The 22,168-nt window shown below is 38.4% G+C and overlaps 2 protein-coding genes across 2 annotated transcripts; both read right to left on the bottom strand.

The window, feature by feature from the left end:
- Positions 1 to 153: 153 nt before the first annotated feature.
- Mpc1 (mitochondrial pyruvate carrier) lies at positions 154 to 1,723 on the bottom strand. The gene is made up of 3 exons (XM_071722287.1): positions 1,549 to 1,723; positions 1,320 to 1,420; positions 154 to 467 (listed from the first exon to the last, which is right to left on the bottom strand). Exons 1-3 carry the CDS (start codon positions 1,602 to 1,604, stop codon positions 310 to 312), a joined length of 315 nt encoding a protein of 104 aa, XP_071578388.1. The 5' UTR covers positions 1,605 to 1,723; the 3' UTR covers positions 154 to 309.
- An 18,314-nt stretch (positions 1,724 to 20,037) lies between these two features.
- On the bottom strand, positions 20,038 to 21,240 carry LOC139783153 (52 kDa repressor of the inhibitor of the protein kinase-like). Its single transcript, XM_071722289.1, has one exon. It carries the CDS (start codon positions 21,238 to 21,240, stop codon positions 20,038 to 20,040), a length of 1,203 nt encoding a protein of 400 aa, XP_071578390.1.
- Positions 21,241 to 22,168: the final 928 nt, after the last annotated feature.

Consider the following 22,168-nt stretch of genomic DNA (forward strand, 5'->3'; position numbering starts at 1 on the left):
AATAAGTCTTTAACTTATAATTTAATTTATAAAATATTTAATTTTTTTTTCTAAAAAAACTCAACCATAGAAAATTTGATAAGAGAATTAATAAACAAGTTTTCTCGTTATTTTTAAATTTAAAAATTGACGGAGAGAAAAGTTGATAACACATTTACTATTCATCAAAGAATAATTCTTGTTTATATACTTACATGTTTACAAATATTGATTTTGCATGATTTTTACATAATTTTTACATGATCTTTATATACATTAATATAAAACCCTATTGTTTTGGCAAAGTAAATATCACATATATTTTTCGACTTACTGTTCCTTCTTACTAAAATAATGATGCTTAATAAATCTACAACCTTGTGTAACTTGTGCGCCTTCATTGACAAAGTGGCAGGCAAATAGAAGCATGTTGCGTGGCTGCACCTTGATTGCAAATCTCATGAACATTGCTGAATATAAGCATAAAGCTGAAAAAGATTAGTCTTGAAAATGGACACCAAATAAATGAGATACAGTTACAGAATTTCCAAGAGCTAGTCTCATCAACTCTTATAAATAATAATACTGTGGAACAAGATTCACAGTGAGTCCTTATTCTCTATTCCAAACATAAATAAAAAACAAAACGTACAATATTACATAATAAGGCTGCGTTCGGGGAGCGCTCTATTAGCGCTATTTGCTTATTCTATCCTTGTTCTACACTTGATGAGCGATAAAGATAGAATGATGCAATAGCGCTAATAGCGCGCTCCCCGAACGCAGCCTAAGAATACCAACTGCCAAGCGTTTTCATCTGATTAAATTGTTATAAATCTTATAGCTAGCATACATACAAAATAGATATCATGAATGTTGCAAACTAGCAGAAAATGTACATTTTATATGCAACAAAAAAAACAATAGCATATGTTTGCTAACTCAAAAGGCTGATCTACAATGTGCTCTTTGCTTTCTGTTTTCTGCTCTTAACCTCTTTGCGACTATCTCGTATTTCGCAATTCCGTCGCGTAACGTGATGTTTCTTGTCTCTTCTGAAGTTCGTCAATTTTTATCTTAGGCGACAGAGAACAAAAAACATCGCGTTACGCGACGGAATTGCGAAATACGAGATAGTCGCAAAGAGGTTAAGAGCAGAAAACAGGAAACAAAGAACACATTGTAGATCAGGTTAAAAAGTACAAAAACAAACAAAAATCATTAGCAGAAATTAGATAAATAAAAGAAGGATGTAAACCGAATTATTCAACCTAATCGTAAAACTCGTGGACAAGACAAAATGCAATGTATATAATAAAGATTTGTATAATCGAACTAACCAAAGGTCATTTTACCACTAATGTACTTAGGATCCCTTTGGATGTCAGAGATGGCAGCTATCGGTATCGCCCAATTAGCAACAGGGCCCCAAAAGTGTGTGCTGAAAAAAGAAAACATTCTCGTTCGTATATATAATATCTGATGATCATGCATGTATGTACGCATCAGATATACACGACCTTCATAAGTAGTAATAGTTTAGTAGAGAACTATATAATCATCACTTGCCTCATAAAATAGTCACGAGTTTCTTTGCTCTTGAGGACTTTCATAAAACGGTTCATTTTGAATATTCGTATTTTCACAGCGAGAGCGAGAAATTGCTTACGTAAATAAATTCGACGGGTTTGGACTTCGCTTGGAATGCGATCTATGGCTGCAACAGGCTTGGAAAACTCTAAAGGCCATCGCACACAAAATGCATAGCTTTGTATAAGCGTAGCATAAAGGTGGAAGCACACAAAATTGCATAGCTTAGCATAAGCGTAACATAAGACCGCTAAACCAATGAGCATCCAGCATAAAGTCGCCATATTGATTTACATAAGATGCTTATTGGTCCAGCGGTCTTATGCTATGCTTATGCAGCCTATGCAATTTTGTGTGCGATGGCCTTTAATGTGGAACGTGGAAAGTGAAAAGTTTTATATGACTATCTCTTTCTATTTAACATCAATAGAAAGAGAGATTTTTCATTTTTCACATTTCCACCCTAGGGGAAAAGATTCATGATTGACCCTCAGAATGCAGAAGCCATATGCGCATGCGCTATGGTATCTGCATTCTGCCATTGGCTTCTGAATTTTCAATCTACATAAACTATGCTTATGTATTTTTATGTAGATTGAAAATACAGAAGCCATGGGCAGAATGCAGATACCATAGCGCTTGCGCATATGGCTTCTACATTCTGCTCATGGCTCCTGCAATTTTATGTGCTTCCACCTTAAGACCGCTAAACCAATGAGCATCCAGCATAAAATTGCCATATCGATTTACATAAGATGTTCATTGGTCCAGCGGTCTTTTGCTATGTTTATGTAGCCTATGCAATTTTGTGTGCGATAGTCCTAAAGGTGGAAGCACATAAAATTGCAGGAGCCATGAGCAGAATGCAGAAGCCATATGCGCATGCGCTATGGTATCTGTAGAGCTCTACAAATACCATAGCGCATGCGCATATGGCTTCTGCATTCTGCCCATGGCTCCTGCAATTTTATGTGCTTCCACCTTAAGACCGCTGGACCAATGAGCATCTTATGTAAATATGGCGACTTTATGCTGGATGCTCATTGGTTTAAGGCCATCGCACACAAAATTGCATAGGTTGCATAAGCATAGCATAAGACAGCTGGACCAATGAGCATCTTATGTAAATTAATATGGCGACTTTATACTGGATGCTCATTGGTTTAGCGGTCTTATGCTACGCTTATGCTAAACTATGCATTTTGTGTGCGATGGCCTTTAGCGGTTTTATGTTACGCTTATGCTAAGCTATGCAATTTTGTGTGCGATGGCTTTAAAGCCCCGGACACACACTTTTTCGTAACAGTAACAGTAAAGTTTTGACCAATCGCGTTGCTTGAATCGGGAACGTACGGCCGTACAGCAACGCGATTGGTCGAAACTTTACTGTTACTGTTACGAAAAAGTGTGTGTCCGGGCCCTAATGCCCATTCTAGACCTGAGAATGATCCTACCATAGACATATGAAATCATAGACTGAGCCTTTGTTCGAGGGGTAACTGATAACTGCGGCAAGAGGGGCACTCGTCCGGCTTCGACTATTTTCGTAAGCTCGACTCGGATATGTTCGGCTTTCCGTGCTCGCCCTATTGCAATCAACTGTTGTTTATAAAAATGTTTGAAACTAATATTAAACATTCTGTAATGCTACTTGCGTTATTTTAAATATTCTTATACGTAATAATAAATATTATAAAGCATTTTCTGTTACCTCTATGAAGTTGGCCGGACAACTTCAACGTATCGAACTTTCATTAATTGGTATCGATTGGTGGTCGTTTGGTGGTCTTTGGTAGTCTAGTCCGATCGTTTGGTGGTTAGCCGTTTTCCTGTAAAATCAAAATGAAATTTCCGGTGTGAAGTTAGCCGGACAATTTTTTTTTTCAACCAATTTAACTTTTTTATAGCTCATTCGACGCGGAATCGTTTGGTGGTCACGAATATCACCAGTAAAACGTTTGGTGGTCAACCGTTTTCCCAGAAAATAGAAAAAACCGTATGCGCATAATGCCGGACATATCACCTCTGTGCCATTAATCAGGAAAGTTGTATTTGTCACCCAAATTGACTTTGATAGGGCTCATTCGACGCGGAATCGTTTGGTGGTCACGAATATCGTTATTAAAACGTTTGGTGGTCAACCGTTTTCCCAGAAAATAGGAAAAACCGTACTCTCACGCCATTGGTCGTACGACTCCGTGACGTTAGCTCGGTAATTTGATGGATAAACATTATTTATCAATCAAATTGACTTTCATACGGCTCATTCGACGCGGAATCGTTTGGTGGTCACGAATATCGTCATTAAAACGTTTGGTGGTCAATCGTTTTCCTAAGAAATAAAAAAAACCGTACTCTCACGCTATTGGTCGTACGACTCCGTGACGTTAGCTCGGTAATTTGATGGATAAATATTTATCAATCAAATTGACTTTCATACGGCTCATTCGACGCGGGATCGTTTGGTGGTCACGAATATCGTCATTAAAACGTTTGGTGGTCAACCGTTTTCCCAGAAAATAGGAAAAACCGTATGCGCATAATGCCGGACATATCACCTCTGTGCCATTAATCAGGAAAGTTGTATTTGTCACCCAAATTGACTTTGATAGGGCTCATTCGACGCGGAATCGTTTGGTGGTCACGAATATCGTCATTAAAACGTTTGGTGGTCAATCGTTTTCCTAAGAAATAAAAAAAACCGTACTCTCACGCCATTGGTCGTACGACTCCGTGACGTTAGCTCGGTAATTTGATGGATAAACATTATTTATCAATCAAATTGACTTTCATACGGCTCATTCGACGCGGAATCGTTTGGTGGTCACGAATATCATTGTTAAAACGTTTGGTGGTCAACCGTTTTCCCAGAAAATAGGAAAAACCGTACGCTCACGCCATTGGTCGTATGACTCTGTGCTATTAATCAGAAAAATTGTATTTGTCACTCAAATTGACTTTCATACGGCTCGTTTGACGCGGAATCGTTTGGTGGTCACGAATATCGTCATTAAAACGTTTGGTGGTCAGTCGTTTTCCTAAGAAATAAAAAAAACCGTACTCTCACGCCATTGGTCGTACGACTCCGTGACGTTAGCTCGGTAATTTGATGGATAAACATTATTTATCAATCAAATTGACTTTCATACGGCTCATTCGACGCGGAATCGTTTGGTGGTCACGAATATCATTGTTAAAACGTTTGGTGGTCAACCGTTTTCCCAGAAAATAGGAAAAACCGTACGCTCACGCCATTGGTCGTATGACTCTGTGCTATTAATCAGAAAAATTGTATTTGTCACTCAAATTGACTTTCATACGGCTCGTTTGACGCGGAATCGTTTGGTGGTCACGAATATCGTCATTAAAACGTTTGGTGGTCAATCATTTTCCTAAGAAATAAAAAAAAACCGTACTCTCACGCCATTGGTCGTACGACTCCGTGACGTTAGCTCGGTAATTTGATGGATAAACATTATTTATCAATCAAATTGACTTTCATACGGCTCATTCGACGCGGAATCGTTTGGTGGTCACGAATATCATTGTTAAAACGTTTGGTGGTCAACCGTTTTCCTAGAAAATAGGAAAAACCGTACGCTCACGCCATTGGTCGTATGACTCTGTGCTATTAATCAGAAAAATTGTATTTGTCACTCAAATTGACTTTCATACGGCTCGTTTGACGCGGAATCGTTTGGTGGTCACGAATATCGTCATTAAAACGTTTGGTGGTCAGTCGTTTTCCTAAAAAATAAAAAAAACCGTACTCTCACGCCATTGGTCGTACGACTCCGTGACGTTAGCTCGGTAATTTGATGGATAAACATTATTTATCAATCAAATTGACTTTCATACGGCTCATTCGACGCGGAATCGTTTGGTGGTCACGAATATCATTGTTAAAACGTTTGGTGGTCAACCGTTTTCCCAGAAAATAGGAAAAACCGTACGCTCACGCCATTGGTCGTATGACTCTGTGCTATTAATCAGAAAAATTGTATTTGTCACTCAAATTGACTTTCATACGGCTCGTTTGACGCGGAATCGTTTGGTGGTCACGAATATCGTCATTAAAACGTTTGGTGGTCAGTCGTTTTCCTAAGAAATAAAAAAAACCGTACTCTCACGCCATTGGTCGTACGACTCCGTGACGTTAGCTCGGTAATTTGATGGATAAACATTATTTATCAATCAAATTGACTTTCATACGGCTCATTCGACGCGGAATCGTTTGGTGGTCACGAATATCATTGTTAAAACGTTTGGTGGTCAACCGTTTTCCCAGAAAATAGGAAAAACCGTACGCTCACGCCATTGGTCGTATGACTCTGTGCTATTAATCAGAAAAATTGTATTTGTCACTCAAATTGACTTTCATACGGCTCGTTTGACGCGGAATCGTTTGGTGGTCACGAATATCGTCATTAAAACGTTTGGTGGTCAATCGTTTTCCTAAGAAATAAAAAAAAACCGTACTCTCACGCCATTGGTCGTACGACTCCGTGACGTTAGCTCGGTAATTTGATGGATAAACATTATTTATCAATCAAATTGACTTTCATACGGCTCATTCGACGCGGAATCGTTTGGTGGTCACGAATATCATTGTTAAAACGTTTGGTGGTCAACCGTTTTCCCAGAAAATAGGAAAAACCGTACGCTCACGCCATTGGTCGTATGACTCTGTGCTATTAATCAGAAAAATTGTATTTGTCACTCAAATTGACTTTCATACGGCTCGTTTGACGCGGAATCGTTTGGTGGTCACGAATATCGTCATTAAAACGTTTGGTGGTCAATCATTTTCCTAAGAAATAAAAAAAACCGTACTCTCACGCCATTGGTCGTACGACTCCGTGACGTTAGCTCGGTAATTTGATGGATAAACATTATTTATCAATCAAATTGACTTTCATACGGCTCATTCGACGCGGAATCGTTTGGTGGTCACGAATATCATTGTTAAAACGTTTGGTGGTCAACCGTTTTCCTAGAAAATAGGAAAAACCGTACGCTCACGCCATTGGTCGTATGACTCTGTGCTATTAATCAGAAAAATTGTATTTGTCACTCAAATTGACTTTCATACGGCTCGTTTGACGCGGAATCGTTTGGTGGTCACGAATATCGTCATTAAAACGTTTGGTGGTCAATCGTTTTCCTAAGAAATAAAAAAAACCGTACTCTCACGCTATTGGTCGTACGACTCCGTGACGTTAGCTCGGTAATTTGATGGATAAACATTATTTATCAATCAAATTGACTTTCATACGGCTCATTCGACGCGGAATCGTTTGGTGGTCACGAATATCATTGTTAAAACGTTTGGTGGTCAACCGTTTTCCCAGAAAATAGGAAAAACCGTACGCTCAAGCCATTGGTCGTATGACTCTGTGCTATTAATCAGGAAATTGTATTTGTCACTCAAATTGACTTTCATACGGCTCGTTTGACGCGGAATCGTTTGGTCACGAATATCGTCATTAAAACGTTTGGTGGTCAATCGTTTTCCTAAGAAATAAAAAAAACCGTACTCTCACGCTATTGGTCGTACGACTCCGTGACGTTAGCTCGGTAATTTGATGGATAAACATTATTTATCAATCAAATTGACTTTCATACGGCTCATTCGACGCGGAATCGTTTGGTGGTCACGAATATCATTGTTAAAACGTTTGGTGGTCAATCGTTTTCCTAAAAAATAGAAATAACCGTACGCTCACGCCATTGGTCGAATGACCCCGTGACGTTGGCTCGGTAATTTGATGGATAAATATTATTTATCAATCAAATTGACTTTCATACGGCTCATCCGACGCGGAATCGTTTGGTGGTCACGAATATCGTCATTAAAACGTTTGGTGGTCAATCGTTTTCCTAAGAAATAAAAAAAACCGTACTCTCACGCTATTGGTTGTACGACTCCGTGACGTTAGCTCGGTAATTTGATGGATAAATATTATTTATCACCCAAATTGACTTTCATACGTCTCATTCGACGCGGAATCGTTTGGTGGTAACGAATATCATTGTTAAAACGTTTGGTGGTCAATTGTTTTCCTAAAAAATAGAAAAAACCGTACGCTCACGCCATTGGTCGAATGACCCCGTGACGTTAGCTCGGTAATTTGATGGATAAATATTATTTATCAATCAAATTGACTTTCATACGGCTCATTCGACGCGGAATCGTTTGGTGGTCACGAATATCGTCATTAAAACGTTTGGTGGTCAATCGTTTTCCTAAGAAATAAAAAAAACCGTACTCTCACGCTATTGGTCGTACGACTCCGTGACGTTAGCTCGGTAATTTGATGGATAAATATTATTTATCACCCAAATTGACTTTCATACGGCTCATTCGACGCGGAATCGTTTGGTGGTCACGAATATCATTGTTAAAACGTTTGGTGGTCAATTGTTTTCCTAAAAAATAGAAAAAACCGTACGCTCACGCCATTGGTCGTATGACTCCGTGACGTTAGCTAGGTAATTTGATGGATAAATATTATTTATTGACCACCAAACGTTTTAATGACGATATTCGTGACCACCAAACGATTCCGCGTCGAATGAGTCGTATGAAAGTCAATTTGATTGATAAATAATATTTATCCATCAAATTACCGAGCTAACGTCACGGGGTCATTCGACCAATGGCGTGAGCGTACGGTTATTTCTATTTTTTAGGAAAACGATTGACCACCAAACGTTTTAATGACGATATTCGTGACCAAACGATTCCGCGTCAAACGAGCCGTATGAAAGTCAATTTGAGTGACAAATACAATTTCCTGATTAATAGCACAGAGTCATACGACCAATGGCTTGAGCGTACGGTTTTTCCTATTTTCTGGGAAAACGGTTGACCACCAAACGTTTTAACAATGATATTCGTGACCACCAAACGATTCCGCGTCGAATGAGCCGTATGAAAGTCAATTTGATTGATAAATAATGTTTATCCATCAAATTACCGAGCTAACGTTACGGAGTCGTACGACCAATGGCGTGAGAGTACGGTTTTTTTTATTTCTTAGGAAAATGATTGACCACCAAACGTTTTAATGACGATATTCGGGACCACCAAACGATTCCGCGTCAAACGAGCCGTATGAAAGTCAATTTGAGTGACAAATACAATTTTTCTGATTAATAGCACAGAGTCATACGACCAATGGCGTGAGCGTACGGTTTTTCCTATTTTCTGGGAAAACGGTTGACCACCAAACGTTTTAACAATGATATTCGTGACCACCAAACGATTCCGCGTCGAATGAGCCGTATGAAAGTCAATTTGATTGATAAATAATGTTTATCCATCAAATTACCGAGCTAACGTCACGGAGTCGTACGACCAATGGCGTGAGAGTACGGTTTTTTTTATTTCTTAGGAAAACGACTGACCAACAAACGTTTTAATGACGATATTCGTGACCACCAAACGATTCCGCGTCAAACGAGCCGTATGAAAGTCAATTTGAGTGACAAATACAATTTTTCTGATTAATAGCACAGAGTCATACGACCAATGGCGTGAGCGTACGGTTTTTCCTATTTTCTGGGAAAACGGTTGACCACCAAACGTTTTAACAATGATATTCGTGACCACCAAACGATTCCGCGTCGAATGAGCCGTATGAAAGTCAATTTGATTGATAAATAATGTTTATCCATCAAATTACCGAGCTAACGTCACGGAGTCGTACGACCAATGGCGTGAGAGTACGGTTTTTTTTTATTTCTTAGGAAAACGACTGACCAACAAACGTTTTAATGACGATATTCGTGACCACCAAACGATTCCGCGTCAAACGAGCCGTATGAAAGTCAATTTGAGTGACAAATACAATTTTTCTGATTAATAGCACAGAGTCATACGACCAATGGCGTGAGCGTACGGTTTTTCCTATTATCTGGGAAAACGGTTGATCACCAAACGTTTTAACAATGATATTCGTGACCACCAAACGATTCCGCGTCGAATGAGCCGTATGAAAGTCAATTTGATTGATAAATAATGTTTATCCATCAAATTACCGAGCTAACGTCACGGAGTCGTACGACCAATGGCGTGAGAGTACGGTTTTTTTTATTTCTTAGGAAAACGACTGACCACCAAACGTTTTAATGACGATATTCGTGACCACCAAACGATTCCGCGTCAAACGAGCCGTATGAAAGTCAATTTGAGTGACAAATACAATTTTTCTGATTAATAGCACAGAGTCATACGACCAATGGCGTGAGCGTACGGTTTTTCCTATTTTCTGGGAAAACGGTTGACCACCAAACGTTTTAACAATGATATTCGTGACCACCAAACGATTCCGCGTCGAATGAGCCGTATGAAAGTCAATTTGATTGATAAATAATGTTTATCCATCAAATTACCGAGCTAACGTCACGGAGTCGTACGACCAATGGCGTGAGAGTACGGTTTTTTTTATTTCTTAGGAAAACGATTGACCACCAACCGTTTTAATGACGATATTCGTGACCACCAAACGATTCCGCGTCGAATGAGCCCTATCAAAGTCAATTTGGGTGACAAATACAACTTTCCTGATTAATGGCACAGAGGTGATATGTCCGGCATTATGCGCATACGGTTTTTTCTATTTTCTGGGAAAACGGTTGACCACCAAACGTTTTACTGGTGATATTCGTGACCACCAAACGATTCCGCGTCGAATGAGCTATAAAAAAGTTAAATTGGTTGAAAAAAAAAATTGTCCGGCTAACTTCACACCGGAAATTTCATTTTGATTTTACAGGAAAACGGCTAACCACCAAACGATCGGACTAGACTACCAAAGACCACCAAACGACCACCAATCGATACCAATTAATGAAAGTTCGATACGTTGAAGTTGTCCGGCCAACTTCATAGAGGTTTTTCTGTTGTTTTTCAAGACAAATAGTTTTTATATCTACCCAGATAGCCAAATGCTGTGAGTTTGCTGTCATGTTGCCAACAATCGTTGATGCAACTAATTTTGACAAACTAGGGACAAGGTGAGACAGCATTATGTCTGTCGGGTTGAACTCACATGAATTCACGTGTGTGAAGTTGGCCCCGCATTTTTTGAATTCCGTATTTTTAATCATTGTGCTACATTGTGCTACGTTTGTGCAAGCCCTTACGGAAAGAAACTACAGCCAGTAAATATTACACTTGTGTAGTTACTACAGGACCACCTGTAGTTATCACAGAAAGGAACACAATAATCTGTAGTTATTACACGCTGTAATTACTTAGTGCGTGAAATCCCTGTAATATGGAATACACGTCTAATCATGAAGGGTGAAATCCACTACACGTGTAATCCACTATATATGTAATATACTACACGTGTGGTAAGTGACTTGTGTAGTAGACTACACGTGTAATCCATTATATGTGTAATATACTACACGTGTGGTAAGTGACTTGTGTAGTAGACTACACATGTAATCTACAAAATGTGTAATACACTACTACACATGTGTATTAAACGTAATGCTACCAGTAATCCATAAAATTTGAAATAGCGAGTCTTATCATATATGGAGGGGTAAAAACCACAGTGGTGTAAGTCAAATTTTTAAAAATATTTTCTCGTGTGCATAGATGCAATTTATATATTGTACAGATTGCATCTATGCACACGAGAAAATATTTTTAAAAATTTGAGTTACACCACTGTGGTTTTTACCCCTCCACCTCCATATATAGTATACTTTTACTTCAATGCAGCTGTATATATATAAATTATTTCTATAAATATTGTTTGAAATTTATTAGATTTAATGTATCACTTTTTAACCACATTTTATTATTTTTTAATTTCATATTTTATAAGTAATTTCATAATGAGCCGGCACTGGTTTCTGACATTCACCCGACTTTAAGAAATATTATATCATATATCCAATTTAAAATTTTATTACTCTTTTTAAACTGAATTTGTTTCTTAAGATGATTTTTGAAAAATTATATATTTGTGCTGGTTATGACATATGTAGACTATATATAACACTTACATCAAATTAAGAAGTAGTCTACCACGTAAGGCAGTTGGCTCACGATCCAGAGGTCCCGAGGTCCCGAGTTCGAATCCCACCAAGGTGAGTGTGTTTTTCAAATACAAGAAAATATTTATAATCATAGACTGCATCTTAAGAAACAAAAGTTATAAAAAAGTAATAAAACTAAGGAAAAAATAATTTTTTTTATGCCGGGTGAATATCGGAAATCAGTGTCCTCTAGTATTAAGAGGACTGCAATCTTGTAGTCCTGTAATCCTGTAATATTTTCCTGTAATCCGAGCGTATAGTACGAAAATATTACAGTATATTACAATACTTCAGTCTGTAATTTTGTGTAATACTTTTATGTAGTTCCTGTAATATAATTTTCTGTAATCCGCTGTAGTTTCTTTCTGCAAGGGAGGATGCCAGACTCGCGGTTTTTGCCAGCCACTGCCAGCCAGTGGTGGGGATGGGCAGAGATGCCAACTTTACGGTTCAGCAGCCAGCTTCGAGCGTCGAGCGGTAGAAGAAGATAGACAGATCTGCTGTCTTCTTCTTCTCTCTCGAGCTATGGCTATTGGCTATGCGTCGATGCGGCGACACGGGTCGAAAATATATAAAATTACATGTAAAGCAATTTATAGAAATTTCAAATATAATTACACACACATACCTATTTATCCACATAATGTGTAATGCATATTTAACCCTCCGTGTACGTGGGTCTACAGCGTCCGAACCAAAATACAATCTGCTCGTAACTGTAAAACTGGCAAGCCTGCCTCCCCTTTTAAAAAAGTAAGCGGGAAAAGGGACTCAAGAGGGACTCAGAGCTGTTACGAAAGATCAATATATCGCCGAATACCGAGCAAGTCAAGTCTCGCACGGACGTCTCAGACCCATGCAGCACTAGACGTAATCTTTTTTGTAAGTAATCATTTTGCTAATATTATTGAAAGTTCATTAAAAATCAAATATTAAATAAACAAATGTTTATCAAAAGATTATAAAATTGTCAACTACAATGTAGACAGATGTTTTGTAAATTTTTTCAGATTTTTTAAAATACTTTAAGGTAGGGAAAATAGCGTTGGACATGACAGACTCACGTATGCACTAAGAAGGTACCGAAAAAACAGAGGGTTAATAAAAGCATTCTTTCATATATTTTATATATTTTTGAAGCGTGTGAGAATTTATATTTTATTACTTTGTGTATACGCGTCTCCGTGTAATACGCAGATATCTGTAGCATACGCTGTTATACCCGCCTCGATATGGGTAGCGGGTACCCGAATCGATACGGGTACCCGCTACCCGAATTACCCGAATTACCCGGGTACCCGCGGAACTGGTCCAGATCCGTGTACAACGGGTAACGGGCGAACGGGCGGGTACCCGGGTACCTGGGTATTCCGAGCTCTAGTTTTTATCTATTTGTCATCGGACAAATCTGAGCTTAGAAAACTTCCAACAGTTGCAAAATAAACGTTCTGCTGAACGTGGCCATTGAAAGAACATTTATACATGTGTTCCGTTTTGAAGAACTTCCTGAACTGGTGCACATCAGTAATGCAATTAAGTTAGAGTGAGACAAATATATTTTGTTTCACTTTAACTTATTACACGAATGTGCACCAGTTCAGGAATTTCTTCGAAAAAGAATGGATGTCATAGATGGTATATGCATAAAGCTTTTAGAACATTCTCACGCATGTCTCAAAGACGTCATAAACACGTTCAAAACACGTTCAAAAGAAAAATAGGAATTTTAAATGTCTTTATTTAAAATGTCTTTATCATTAAAACAAAACGTTTCTATAATAGTTTTTTAACCCTTAACTAGCACGCGGGGTGTCAAACACCCCAAAACGAATTTCGTCAAGTTTAGGCATCTTTCTCGGTCGGTTAATCTATGAATTTCGCATCGCAGTGCCATCTGTGGTTAGTTCGAGTCACCAATGACACATTCCAATACGTTCCACCTGGCAGAAATCGTCAGTGCCCTTCCAAACACAATTCGAATCAAACGTATGAGACGTATAGAATTGCTGGGGTGCTGAACACCCCAAGTGCAGGTTACGTGATTTTGTATTGAAAAAAGTTTTTTTCATTTTACATTTGTAATACCCACTACAATCATAATTTTTTTCGTAAAGTACTCTATCTCAAGAACATCGTGTTAAATTTTTATCAAAAAATATTTATTTTTGACTGAGATATGATTTTTTTAGCAAAACAAGCCATTTTTCATAACAAATTTATTTCAAGAATTTTTTTGAAGCCTCAAAACTAAAAATTTCATAGTTTAGGATAATGGGTATCATTTTCCAGTGTTTAATGTATGTACTTGATTTTTTCTCAAGCCTATTGGAGCCTCCATTTCGCCGTACCCAACGTTCAAAGTGTGTGGGGTGTACAACACCCCGTGTGCAGATAACGTTCGATCGCGGACGTGTGCTAGTTAAGGGTTAAACGTTATTTTATCGGAAAAGAAACGTTCCATCAAACGTTTTTCGAATGGACATTTTTACTCATGAGAAACATTTCTAGAAATCGGTTATAAAACGTTTCTAAAACATTTTAAGCGGAAAAACGCTTATAAAACATTTCTGAAACGTGTATGTGCTACCTGGGATATTTCAAAAATGATTATCGGATTCGCATAGAGCATATCTTTCCCATCAAAATCACAATTATCTGTAGGTTCACAAGAGTAAAGCTCGATGAAAGAGTAAAAAGGACCCCACACAAATCTTATGAAAATCCGGTCCCGGCCGAATTCGATGAAACCGTGCCATTTTGTAGTGAGGCACGCACGCACGCACAGAGGTGTAAATCTGACCATGCAACTTCCATGCGGTATACCTTGTACGCTGATGCCGGTGATACTGTAACTTTCAAGCTCCATAACTTGAGAAGTACTTAGGGGAACTGTGCCTAATATCGCCCTTCTTTCCTAATTCCGCACCCTACGATATTGAGACTGTTACATGTTGCATTCTGTCAGTGAGCAGTGGAAGCTGTTGAACAACGCTGCTTTGAATGATCTTTTGTTTTATTTTAGTTAGAACTGTGATGTCTGTTATATAAAAAGTAACGTGGCAGTTTATAGGTTTAACGAGGTTTCGAAATTTCGCAAGAGGTGTCTTACGTTATTAATCCTCTTATAAAAGCGGTATGAAACCCTGAAGTTGGCCGAATCGCGTTTGCAATTGTTGCCGTGTTATTGCGAACGTGATTGGTCGTCTCGATTCAGTCGATTGATCGAGTTTACAAATGTTTTTTGCATAGATAATAACAAATAAAAGATATCACAAAGCGCGCGCAAAGCGCACGCTATAATCTAGTCCTCCTCTTCTTCTAAAAAGGGCATGTCATCGATACTCGAATCTATCGAAATATTGTTGTCGCTTTTCCGCGATGCGGATTGGTTCTCTTATTGCGCTTAAGCCTTGTGTCCACGATGCTAGAACTGCGTCCGAGTTTCGGTTTAAGCCAATGAAACTGCTGCTTTTCTGTAAGAGCTGCAAGTTGATTAGCTTAAACCGAAACTCGGACGCAGTTCTAGCATCATGGACACAAGGCTTTACTTCATGAGCAGTTGTCATGGCATATTTTGACAGTTGTGTGGTTAATAGTGTAAAGGTGCCATTTCACGTTGACACTCGACGCTCATTTTCAGCGAGCAAAAATCTTCAAATATAATATATATATATATATATATATATATATATATATAAATAAATTTATATATATATATGGGGCATTCTTTCTCAACGAGAGACCCCCCGCCCCCAAAGTTGGTTTTGACGTAAAGAGTTCTAATATGGCTTAAAATTTGGGTAATTATATCTACTTTTAAATGCAAACTGGCAAAATAAAAAATTCAAGATGGCCGATCCAATATGGCGGACAATGTACATAAAATTGCTTAAATTCGCTTGAAACTCGTTACTCGGGGGTTTTTGGTGTCGCTGAACACGAATCTGACATTAGATTATTAAAATTCAAAATGGCGGATCCAATATGGTGGACGATTTTTTAAAATTATATCGAATTCACATGAAAATTTTTACACGGGGGTTTTAAGGTGATTGAATAGAAATGTGACATAAGATATTCAAAATTGAAACAAAGGCGGATCCAACACAATGTTCCCAAAGCATAATAAATAGCAAGACAAGTTTTCAGTCCAATAAGCAAAGGCAAAGCAATATGAAAGTTCAGGCAGTGAAGGCAAGAGTAGTTAAGGTTCCAACTAGTAAAAGTAACAATAATGCATCACTTATCTTTGTTTAACATTCGATGAACAACAAGGATAAATGATGCATTATGCGCATCATGCGTGAAACGGAACGCACTCTGGTCGTGTGTCGTGTGGTCTGTCGATCAGACCCATTATATGGCGTCCGAGCGGCTACGCTACGACGGGAATTATATCAGCCAGTCGGAATCTCGTTTTAAGGCTGATTTTTCGCGTATATAAAGTGTCCAGCAAAAGAGCCCTTACGGAAAAAACACTCAAATATTGAGTATTTACACTTAAATTTGAGTGTTAACACTCAAAGGACCCCGCACTAAACCACGTGATTTTGGGCCCCGGTGAAAATGGCTGAATTTTTAATATGTTGTACTTTTTGAGTCATTGAACAAATATTTCTTCAGGCAAAATGTCAAAAAATGGACTGTTTCAGCGTTTCAACCCTTAGAAGCTTGAGGTCAGACCAGCAAAGATATCACTTTCGGATCAATGCGGTTACTGTTATAAGGGAACAATATGAATTTTTGGTGAACAAAATAATTAAAAAGTAATTTGTTTATGATAGTATTGTTTAAACAATATGATAGTATTGTTTAAACAATATGATAGTATTGTTTGAACAATTTGAAAACGTCATTGTTTACAGGAACGATTCGGGGTGCTTTCTGTACGTGAGTCCCCTTGCCTCTCACGATTCGGGGTGTTTTTTGTACATGAGTCCCCTTGCCTCTCACGATTCGGGGTGCTTTCTGTACGTGAGTCCCCTTGCCTCTCACGATTCGGGGTGTTTTTTGTACATGAGTCCCCTTGCCTCTCACGATTCGGGGTGCTTTCTGTACGTGAGTCCCCTTGCCCCTCACGATTCGGGGTGCTTTCTGTACGTGAGTCCCCTTGCCTCTCATGATTCGGGGTGCTTTCTGTACGTGAGTCCCCTTGCCCCTCACGATTCGGGGTGCTTTCTGTACGTGAGTCCCCTTGCCTCTCACGATTCGGGGTGCTTTCTGTACGTGAGTCCCCTTGCCTCTCACGATTCGGGGTGCTTTCTGTACGTGAGTCTCCTTGCCCCTCACGATTCGGGGTGCTTTCTGTACGTGAGTCCCCTTGCCTCTCACGATTCGGGGTGCTTTCTGTACATGAGTCCCCTTGCCTCTCATGATTCGGGGTGCTTTCTGTACGTGAGTCCCCTTGCCTCTCACGATTCGGGGTGTTTTTTGTACATGAGTCCCCTTGCCTCTCACGATTCGGGGTGCTTTCTGTACGTGAGTCCCCTTGCCTCTCACGATTCGGGGTGCTTTCTGTACGTGAGTCGCCTTGCCTCTCACGATTCGGGGTGTTTTTTGTACATGAGTCCCCTTGCCTCTCACAATTCGGGGTGCTTTCCAGTGTACGACAAGGATAGGTGGCTCCTTTGACAGCAACTATCTCTCCCTCGCGTTTCGACTGCCAGTGCGCGTTCCAGTATGTACATATTTCAGTGTTTGTACTCTAATAATGTGGAGCTGCTTAACGTTCTAGATGTTCGAAATGACCACATTCGATTTGTATTTGTAAACAATGCTCAATATCCTTGCAATATGTTTCCCGACTTTGTTGATTTCATACATTCTATTGAGTTTACTCATTTAAGTTTATTTTCTTGCTGGAAGACTTAATTTACTAAATAGAATGTGTGAAATCAACAAGGTCGGGAAATATTCAGGAGATATTAAGTACTGTTTACAAATAGAAACTAAATATGACCATTTCGAACACTTCCTATGAAGGTAAGTAGTTGTAAATTAATGGAGCACAAAAATGGTTATAACTCGGAAACAAGGTCAATATAGGATATATATTTATATGAACTTTTTTCATTGTTTTTGTGTCCTGAATCCACTACTGCAATACTTATTAGGAAACACCCTGTATATAATATCTGACTATAAATACCAGCCTTTAACTTCATATCAGACTACGCATTGAAGATTGAAGAATATGAATTGAAGAAGAGTACAATTTATTGACCAATCAGATTTTGGTAAAACTCCACAATTAGGGCCTATACGAGAAATCAATTGGGAGGGGGTAAATTTTATGTATTTTTGCCCCCTGAATTCGAAACTGCTGATAAAACTTGGGGGTCGCTTGTACTTTCGTTACCGCTTAGGTGGGGGTGAACCTTGTTTCGCCTAGAAAGTTGAAAACGCAAATCGTTCAATGATAGACCTCGTTTCGCCCTATAAGCAGAGGTGGAGTGGAGTGGACCTCGCTTTGCGTGAGTGATTTTCTGGACAGCATTATACTTTCCACGCAAAGCGAGGTCCACCCCTCACCCACCCCTACTTGCGGGAGAAGGGCGGTAGCTCCTCTCCCGCCTACATGTGTACTGTCAATCTTAGAACATATATAACTGGAAAAGGATGAATTGCCTATCGTATTGATTACGCCACATTTTCGCAAAAACTCTATTAATTTATTTCGGTGCTCACACATCGATAGAAATTCAATAACTTCATTTTTCCGTAGATTGTTATCGCAGCCCACTCGGCATGTTATGTTGCTGAAATATTGAAATATTCGGAAATGGTGCAGAAATATTTCGTTAACATTTTATTTGTAACTATCGGCATCGGAAATATTTCAGAAATGTACCTGCATCATGTTTTTTATAATATTGCATTAACAATATTTCTGAAATCTTTCAGAAAGTTGTTTACAATATTTGTAAGTTTCTGTAATATTGCAAAAAAATGTAGCAGATGCAATATTTCAGAAATATTTCTGAAACATTATAAAAGTAATATTACGTTTGCATTGCACGAATAATATTTCTATAACATATCAAACGCAACATTGCATTTAAAATATTTCTGAAAAATTTCTGAAAGATTGCGTAGGTAATGAAAAATTAAATTGCAGGCAGTGAATTTCCACAATATTGCAGAAAAATTATTGCAGATATAATGGTTTAGAAACATTTCTGATACATGATAAAACTATTATTTACATTTACATTGCACGCGTTATATTTTTGAATGTTTCACATACAACATTGCATTTGTAATATTTCCGAAAAGTTGCTGACAGCCTTTAGAACTTATAAAAAATTAAATTTATTATTATATAGTTATTGCATTTTATTGCATTTTTTCTCTTTTATTAAACATTTTCTGATATTCCAAATTTTGTCATATGGTATTTTAAATATAAAATATAAAATATTTAATAATATTTAATATAAAATAATATTCGACGCTGACTGGCAAAAAAGATTTATTCGTATATCTGTATTGTTAATATTGTTATGCGATAGCTTTATGCTCATTAAAATAAGCAAGTATAAGAAAGAAAGAAGCGTCAAAGTCAGAGGATCACCACTACCCTGTTCAATCATCGATGTCAAGCAACAAGGTGCCCGTATACTACTTGGATGAGTGACCGGCTGAGAGAGCGGACTTCGGACAAACGCGCGGCGGCTATACGCACATGGCTTAAGGAGGTTCAGTGGCTACAAAAAAATGCAGCCAGTTTCATGAAATTTTAATATGTTGTTCTGGAATGCAAAATAGAATTATGTGAATTTTTCACCGTCCCGTTTTGAAAAAAATCTACTCCAAAAATTTAAATAGTACAATTTTTGGAGTAGATTTTTTTCAAAACGGGACGGTGAAAAATTCCCCAAAAATTCACATAATTCTATTTTGCATTCCAGAACAACATATTAAAATTTCATGAAACTGGCTGCATTTTTAACATAGGTTCTTATGGGAAATGACATATTGCATACCTTCAGAATGAAATAAGTGCAAGAAAAAATGAAAATGATAAGGAAAAAAAATATGCACATGTAACATAATAATTTACAAATAAATGAGCGAAAGAAAGGGCAAGGTTACCGCACATTTCGTAGAAAAATTAATTATTAAAGCATAAATTGCTTGATTTTTCGTCTGCTAGACTGCCACGGTCGTGAACAACGTGAACAGCAGCACGCACATGGGCGCCGGGAAGGGGGTGCAAGGCGGTGCACTTGCACCCCCCTGGCCTATGAAATAAGTGGGGAAGAGACGGGGAAAAAATTTACTGGAAAAAAGAATTTATGTAATATAGAATAATATCGATTATAATTTTTTCAATTGAACAAAAACTCAATACTTAATATTATTATTTGTAATAATCTTTAGGAAACAATTTTAGAAAAATCAATATTAAAACAAAAACTTGAGCCGTCTTGGTTGCTTTCCAAATTCATTTGTCACATTATCAATGAATTCTGTTTCTTCTTGCACTCTTTTTCTATGAACGCTGAGCATGCACAATCCACTTAGCCTCTCGTTTCCCATCGTAGACCGATTCCAAGTCTTGACGCGCCTTAATGTACTGAATGAGCGTTCAATGCTACACGTTGTCGCTGGAAGAGTCAGGCCAATTTTGATTGCCTCAGCTACAGCTGGGTAGAACGGTGTTGCTTGACAAATCAAATCTGCGTACTCGAGGGATTCATTTGGGGTTGGTTCATTTTTCCACATCTCATACCATGTGGTAGTCTCGGCGATAAAATTCGATAAAATATCTCCATAAAGACTATTTATGTCTTCTACAACAGCAAGAAATGACACTTTATCCAATTTTTTCATAGCATCTGGATGAAGCTGCATAAGTGAAAATGCTTTTTCGTGCGTAGAAGAGAAACGATCTCTCAGAGAAGAAATAATAGAGTCCAAGTAAGGGATGAAGATAGATCTTCTAAAGAAATCTTCTACATTTTCAGAAGGTTGATTCGATCTTTGAGTCTGTCTTGCAGCCACTCGAGGACGTTTGAATTCAACATCTAGTTCTTCGCAAATTTGTTGAGCTTTTTCAAAGATGGTAGTGAACTGTATTAAGGCATTATTGCGGTGAGATTGAAGCACATTTGTTAATTTAGCCACGTGATCGTTTATTGTTTTTATGTTCATGTTTACTTGTTGGAGTTGGTTGCACACAGGTTCAAGTTTGGCGGAATAAATAGCAATGACTAGGAGCGTCACAATGTAGGTTGGCGTTGTTGCAGTCGTGTAGAGTTGATGAGCTTTGACCTTCGTCTTCGAGTTTGGTGCGTTCTCTGAAAGTTTTTTTAAAGTTCGTACAATTGTCGAAAAATTTTCAGAAAATATTCTGATACTCTTGTACTTTGCCGACCAGCGCGTTTCACAAAACAAAGGGATATTGGGAATCATGTTCCGCCGTAAAGTACTCTCCCTAAAAAAATTTATAATTTCCTTTGTCGTCCCAGCAGTATTTCTCACTTCATTGACCTCGTTCAGGTCATTGATGACAAGATTCAATATATGGCTAGCACAGTGGAAGAACAGCGCCATAGGATACTTGTCATTAATTAGTTTCTGAACACCACTTATGTGACCAGCCATTGCAGCACAGCCGTCATACCATTGGCCAACGAGCCGGTTTAAATCCAAATCGCAATTTTTTACAAATCGAATAATGGTTTCTGAAATGGATTTAGAGTTTAGTTCTTGCAATGGTACAAATCCCAGAAATTCTTCACAAATTATCGGCTTTTTGTCTTTTTGATCACAACGCAGATACGTAACACCAATTGATAATTGCTCTGTACCACTAATATCAGCAGTCTCATCAGCCAACACCGAAAAAAACAGATGCACGCTTCACCTCCTCAATTATTTTGCCTTTGAGTACATCAGAACAAGTTTGAATTAAATCGTTTTGGATTTGATGCGATATGTACAAAGAGTTTTTTGCTCCGGATTCCAAATGATTCTTCAAAACCTTGTCCCCAGATTCAATTCGAAAATGTAGCAGATCTGTGAAAACAGAACCCTCATCATTTTTCCCACGAATTGGAAGATCATGCTGTCCGCAAAACAAAATTGTTGATATAATTGATCGAAGTTTCACCCTGTTTTCTTCAACTTCTTTGTGATACGCCGAATCTAAAGCTTCATGAACACTCAGTTGCTGCCTATCCATAATTTTCTCGAAATTTTTGGAAGAAACAATCGCGTCACGATGCCACTGGGTTGTTACATGAGACTGTGCAACTTCATGAAATTTGTGATACTTTAGGCAAGGAGAGACGATTAATTGCCCTTGTAGACCGCGCTGAGCCGGAGGCCGAAACAGGACACAGACTCGACATAGAGGTCCTTTCGCGATAGCTGAGTAGGTCAACCATGGGTAGGTTGTAAGCCATTCAGATCGAAATGCTCGTTTAGCGCCAACGTTTACATCCTTTTTAAAATTGTACGTTTGACTAGGAACCCAGGGCTCTCTCAATAATTTCAGACGAAGTTCGTCATTAATATGAGAATTCGAATT

Source organism: Temnothorax nylanderi, unplaced genomic scaffold, assembly GCF_030848795.1.
Source record: "Temnothorax nylanderi isolate EJ_2023f unplaced genomic scaffold, tnyl_v1.0 TNYL_tig0473_pilon, whole genome shotgun sequence".
NCBI lineage: Eukaryota > Metazoa > Arthropoda > Insecta > Hymenoptera > Formicidae > Temnothorax > Temnothorax nylanderi.

Coding starts and splice junctions, on each gene's coding strand:
- LOC139783153 (XM_071722289.1), bottom strand. CDS start 21,240: ATGGCTGGTCACATAAGTGGTGTTCAGAAACTAATTAATGACAAGTAT.
- Mpc1 (XM_071722287.1), bottom strand. CDS start 1,604: ATGAACCGTTTTATGAAAGTCCTCAAGAGCAAAGAAACTCGTGACTAT. Junction 1,421..1,548: donor ACTCGTGACTATTTTATGAG/GCAAGTGATGAT, acceptor TTCTTTTTTCAG/CACACACTTTTGGGGCCCTG. Junction 468..1,319: donor TAGTGGTAAAATGACCTTTG/GTTAGTTCGATT, acceptor AATCTTTTTCAG/CTTTATGCTTATATTCAGCA.